The 6022-nt window shown below is 35.6% G+C and overlaps 1 protein-coding gene across 1 annotated transcript; it reads left to right on the forward strand.

The window, feature by feature from the left end:
- On the forward strand, positions 1-5024 carry LOC107461734 (ABC transporter G family member 3). Its single transcript, XM_016080283.3, has 12 exons — positions 1-247; positions 886-1476; positions 1582-1661; positions 2217-2503; positions 2610-2781; positions 2975-3088; positions 3191-3319; positions 3648-3839; positions 3943-4029; positions 4107-4379; positions 4475-4582; positions 4667-5024. The coding sequence occupies exons 2-12, from the start codon at positions 1005-1007 to the stop codon at positions 4922-4924; spliced, it is 2172 nt and encodes a 723-aa protein (XP_015935769.1). The 5' UTR covers positions 1-247; positions 886-1004; the 3' UTR covers positions 4925-5024.
- Positions 5025-6022: the final 998 nt, after the last annotated feature.

Consider the following 6022-nt stretch of genomic DNA (forward strand, 5'->3'; position numbering starts at 1 on the left):
GATAAAGTAAGATGCGAAATGCTAAGTAAGAAAGAAAAGTAACGCATAGCAATTAGTAACACATAAGAATCATCTGCGGGTTAAGGGGGTCAAATACTCAAATCCTCACAAATGGTTTCAGAAAATTGAAAAACCAAACACCAAAACTAAACTAAACGCTGAATGGACTGAACACAGCACTTTCTTTCTTTCTCTCTCTTCAGTGTTGTGTTTCTTTTCTCATTCTCTCAGCTTTGCTTAGATCCAGGTACCTCCCATGTCGTTTTTTTAGCATTGGTTTATTAAAGTTTGATGCTTTGAGCTTGTACGCTTCGATTAAGGATAAAAGCTTTTGTGGGTTTTGCTTGGTTGCTGTATTTAGCTTAGCATGTCTGTGAAATCTTTCAATATATGTTCTTTATCGTCTAATTCTCTTAGTTATTTATGTTTCTGTGTTTCGTAATCCCAAGTGTTGCTTTTTGGTTCCATAAAGTGATAAAGGAATAGTGGTTTGGTTTGTGTGTTAGCTTAGCTGAGCTCAGAGCAGCTGAGTATGCCTAAATGAGAAACCATAGGTGCAAGGTTTGATTTTTCTTCCATTTGTTGCAATTTTCATGGAGAACAGCTATGGAGTTTTGTGTAAGTGACCCTGGAGGAATAATATGGCTTCTGCTTCCCTAACCCTTAATGGCCCTCTTACTTGTTAAGGTTCTGCCATGAATGTGTTTATTCTTGTTCTTTTTGTTGCTTAAAGATACCATTTTTTAAGCATCTCATCATGCTTTTCCGTATTAATAGTAAGTTATTGTGATATCTGTGTTATTTTGATAAACAATAAATATTAGATTAAATTTGTTTCTTTTCAATCTCTGCTTCTTAATTTTGGTTTTGTGATTTGAATGACAGGGTGTTGTTGATAGTGTTAACTACTGATAGAAAAACAATGTATTGGTATATGCTTTAAGGAGATACCCGCTGCTTGTGAAATTGACATATAAACTCTGACATCTAGAAGAATTTTAGATATGGAAGAAATACAGTCTCAATCAGATAATTATAGGTCTTCATCATCTTCAGCAAGCAGCCCGGCAAGCAGGGTTCCATCAAGTAACTTCTTCTACTTGCGAAAACCTGGTTCAATCAGGCAGCCAATTTCGTTTGAGGATTCACCTGAGTGGGAGGATACTGATACAGATCTTAGAATTGAGGAAGGAGGTGACTCCATTAATGCTGCGACAACGCCGGCTTCTCCTTCTCTCTCAAAGATCAACAGTGGATCCTTGCCGTCACCTCGTGTACCGGAGGGTGTGGTTATACCTCGCAAAATTGCTGGGGCTTCTGTTGCCTGGAAAGATTTAACTATTACAATAAAGGGAAAAAGGAAGTACTCTGATAAGGTTATTAAGAGTTCAACTGGTTATGCTTTACCGGGGACAATGACTGTAATTATGGGTCCTGCCAAATCAGGAAAGTCTACTTTATTGAGAGCCATTGCAGGTATAGAAGCATGCTTTGTTTTGTTCTTTCTTAGTAAGCATTTAATGATCTTCCCATGCATGACTGAATAATCAAAGCTCAAATGAGTTCCTTTCTTTGCCTCAGGAAGGTTGCATCCGTCAGCCAGGATGTATGGTGAAGTGTTTGTGAATGGGGCAAAGTCGCACATGCCGTATGGGTCATATGTGAGTTCATAACTTCATATTCTGATTTGCTGTTTAATTTTTGAATTTCCATTTTTAGTGATCAATATGATTGAACACAATTGGCTTGTCAACTTTGATCAACCTTATATGCCATTATTCCCCAATATATTAAGATAGACTATATCTACTTGAGAGCATCTTAATTTCTGATTGTACTTTCCCTCAATGAATGACACATGCAATTCCTAATTTATGCTCTATTGATTTATATATGCAAATCTTTTAAACCTATTTTATGCATATCTCCATTTCCAATTTCGATATATTTCTCCATCAATTCTCACTTTAAAATGTTAATTGAATTGAAATAGAACCTGTAAAACTCATTATGGATCAGTGCATTATTGAACAAGTTAAAATATCTGCACTTCTTGCTCAAATAGAGACATTTATGTCCATCAGAGATTCTAAGTTTTGGTTTTTGATCTTTAGAGTATTAGGTGATTACATGATGCTACCTGGGTTATAACTTCAATTAGCTTTAGGTTGTACAACTTATATATGTATACTGAAATTTATTTCTTTAATTTTCAGGGCTATGTGGAGAGAGAAACAACTTTGATTGGTTCCCTCACCGTGCGAGAGTTTCTATCCTATTCAGCCCTACTTCAACTTCCTGGTTTTTTGTGTCAGAAAAAGAGTGTGGTAGAGGATGCAATACATGCAATGTCTTTAGATGACCATGCAAATAAACTTATAGGTGGACATTGTTATATGAAGGGACTTCCTAGCGGGGAGAGAAGGCTTGTCAGTATTGCCAGGGAGCTTGTGATGAGACCACGCATCTTATTTATCGACGAACCTCTTTATCATTTAGACTGGTGTGTATTTTTACTTTTTTCAACTTGTTTTGTTCAAAGAGCTTGATTTCATTCCTTATCTTCATGCAACTTACGTCCTTCTCACAATTTATTCATCTTTATTCAGTGTAGCGGCACTTCTGATGATGGTTACATTGAAGAGACTTGCAAGCACCGGTTGTACTCTTATAGTAACCATTTATCAAAGTAGCACAGAAGTCTTTGGCCTTTTTGACCGTATATGTCTGCTTTCAAATGGGAATACCCTGTTCTTTGGGGAAACATTAGCTTGCCTGCAGGTAACCTCCGATGTCTTTCCAATGTTGCAGATAAAATTTGATAGGTTAAGTATTCCTATTCAGTCTACAAAATATGTTTACGGGAATTTATTTTTATGCTTCGTGGGTTGTATTGTTGTCAAGAGCTTTCTATTTTTGATACTTTCTCTGCTATAAATAGAACACTGATGGCTTTAATTTTATGTTAATGAAGCACTTTTCAAATGCTGGATTTCCTTGTCCAATCATGCAAAGTCCTTCTGATCACTTTCTGAGGGCAATTAATACAGATTTTGACAGAATAATTGCGATGTGTAAAAACTGGCAGGTAATTGTTTCCTGTGAGGTGGTGATTGCTGTCCAATTGCATTGTTAATGTTATGTACTAGATTTCTTTTATGATGGATCATTAATTTCATCATCATAATAGGATGACAACGGAGATTTTTCTTCTGTCAACATGGACACGGCTGTTGCTATACGCACACTTGAAGCAACTTATAAGTCGTCAGCAGATGCAGCTGCTGTTGAGACTATGATTTTGAAACTCACTGAGAAGGTATGATATAATGGCTGAAACAGGGAACATTGGCTGTCTTTATGGGGACTGAAATGTAGCTAATATTCAACTTTTCGGACATTTGTAATCTAGAACATTTTGCATGTGCTAATTAATAGATATATCAACTATGTTTTGTGGAAAACCACTCGAAAACTATATTTGCTGATTTATAGGGGAAATAATCACTTATTTATCTTCTTGAAGTATGTGTTTGCATTTCTCATGATAGCTTCTTTAGAGATTTATTTCGCTATAATGCATTTAAGGGAAGTCGGTGTTTGGATGTTAGCTTGTGTAATATTTTTGAAACATGCTTGATTCCCAGGAAGGTCCAGGTCTCAAAAGCAAAGGCAAAGCTAACAATGCTACACGGATAGCAGTCCTGACGTGGCGATCTTTATTAGTTGTTTCTAGGGAATGGAAATATTATTGGCTTCATCTGATTCTCTACATGCTGCTCACACTATGTATTGGTACTGTTTTTTCTGGTTTGGGACATTCCTTGTCTTCTGTTGCGGTGAGTCTGGATGTGCCAATTGCATTTTGTGTCAAATGCGATATATCCCGATTCTAGATAACATAATGCATATGAATTAATTTCTCTCTCTCTTGTATTGCAGACAAGAGTTGCAGCAATTTTTGTATTTGTATCATTTTGTTCGCTTTTAAGCATTGCTCGGGTGCCTGCGCTAATGAAAGAAATCAAGGTAATCCTTCGAGTAATACATGCTTAAATGTATGCATATCCTTTTCCTTCCTTCTTAAATTGTTTACCATTTTGCAGATTTATACCTGTGAAGAATCAAATGAGCACTCCAGTACTATAGTATTCTTACTCGCGCAGCTCCTGTCGAGCATCCCATTTCTTTTTCTCATTGCAATTTCATCGAGTCTAGTGTTCTACTTCCTCGTCAGGCTGCAAGATCAGTTCAGCTTGTTAATGTACTTTGTCCTGAATTTTTTCATGACTCTCTTAGTAAATGAAGGAATCATGCTAATTGTGGCTGCTTTGTGGCAAGATGTTTTAGGAAGTCTCTTGACTCTCTTGTGCATACATGTGAGTTCCACATATGATGCTCGAAGTATTTTCGCCTCTAGGCCATGATTTCATTTCCCGAGCTAACCACGGATTCAAAATGCGTATCGTTTCAGGTGGTAATGATGCTTTCGGCAGGGTATTTTAGAATGCGGAACGCTTTGCCTGGACCTGTGTGGATGTATCCAATGTCCTATATAGCTTTTCATACATACTCTATTCAGGTAACTAGGCTTATGTTTTGGACTTTTGGTATTCTTATTACGTCTTTAATTAGTTTTGAAATGTGTATATATAACTGTGATTAGGGGCTATTGGAGAATGAGTACCTTGAGAACTCGTTTGCAGTGGGGCAAGTTAGGACCATAAGTGGGTTCCAAGCGCTCCAAAATGTGTACAATATTTCACCTGAATATAATTCAAAGTGGAAAAATTTGTTGGTATTGTTTGTAATGGCAATGGGATACCGTATTATAGTGTTGGTTTTGTTATTCTTGTTAGGCAGCAGAAAAATGTGGCTCCTCAAAAGGTTCAAGTGTAATAGGGATACAACAGACACAAGTTGATGTATATATGTCAACCAACCATGTATGTTGTCCCCTAATTCTTTTTTGTTCATCAAGTTATATTAATTCATTAACATCCTTTGGTTAATGAACGAGCAAATCTCAGGTTTATTGCTTTATCTTATCTCAAGATTATATACACCTTATTACAACAGTTACCGGCTAAGGGAAGATTTATTTTGGGCCTAACAAACCCCGGTTAGCTCACTAGCACTAGAAAGGGAAGAAACCTTTCATAACCAATGGAAAAGTGGACTCATTCACCATGGAAGTGAAGTTTGGGTGTTTTTTCTTTCTTATTTTTTTGGGTCGAGAAGTTTGTCTAAAGACTTGCACATATTATCCAAATTCGTCACCGCTTGGACAGCTCTTAGTGGCTTTCTGAATTTTTATGCCATCTCGTATTCAGATATAGATGGTGTTTGTTTTTGTATATTGGAACTGAGATTGAGATTTAGATTTAGTATTGTGTTTGGTGGTTAGAGACGAAAACTAAAATTTTAGTTGTAGGATACAAAATTTTAGTTCTTTTAGGCGTTTGTTTTGAGGTACCGAGACAGTGACTAGGAAATTGAGATTTAGTATCATGTTTGTTGTTTCAGAGATTGATACTAAAATTTTTATCTCTGTCTCTGTTCCCAAAATTTTAATATTTCAGTACCTCTAAAAAGTGGGGACACGGGACAAAAATTTTTAGAGATGGAGACTGAAATTTCAATAATATTTTATACCTAAAATACCTTAATTTTAATTTTACCCTTTGTACAAATTAAATTAGAATTTAATTATTGTTTTAATTTTTATCTCCCACTTTGTATCAAACAGAATACTGAAATTTATTTTAATCTTTGTCTCTTAATCTCTGTCTTTCAGTCTTAGGATTTTCGTCTCTGTCTCTCCACCAAACGTTATCTTAGTACTTTCAAAAAGTGGGAACAGAGAAGATTGAAGTTTTTGGATTGGAGACTAAATCATAAATAATATTTTTTTAAAAAATATTTTCATTTAATTTTTTAAATTCTAAATCTATCATTCAATTTTCATATTTATTTTACACCAAATATGATATTTAGAGATAACTCAATACAGTATATTTTA

This window comes from Arachis duranensis, chromosome 8 (assembly GCF_000817695.3).
Source record: "Arachis duranensis cultivar V14167 chromosome 8, aradu.V14167.gnm2.J7QH, whole genome shotgun sequence".
NCBI lineage: Eukaryota > Viridiplantae > Streptophyta > Magnoliopsida > Fabales > Fabaceae > Arachis > Arachis duranensis.

Coding starts and splice junctions, on each gene's coding strand:
- LOC107461734 (XM_016080283.3), top strand. CDS start 1,005: ATGGAAGAAATACAGTCTCAATCAGATAATTATAGGTCTTCATCATCT. Junction 2,782..2,974: donor AAACATTAGCTTGCCTGCAG/GTAACCTCCGAT, acceptor ATGTTAATGAAG/CACTTTTCAAATGCTGGATT. Junction 3,840..3,942: donor ATTCCTTGTCTTCTGTTGCG/GTGAGTCTGGAT, acceptor CTTGTATTGCAG/ACAAGAGTTGCAGCAATTTT.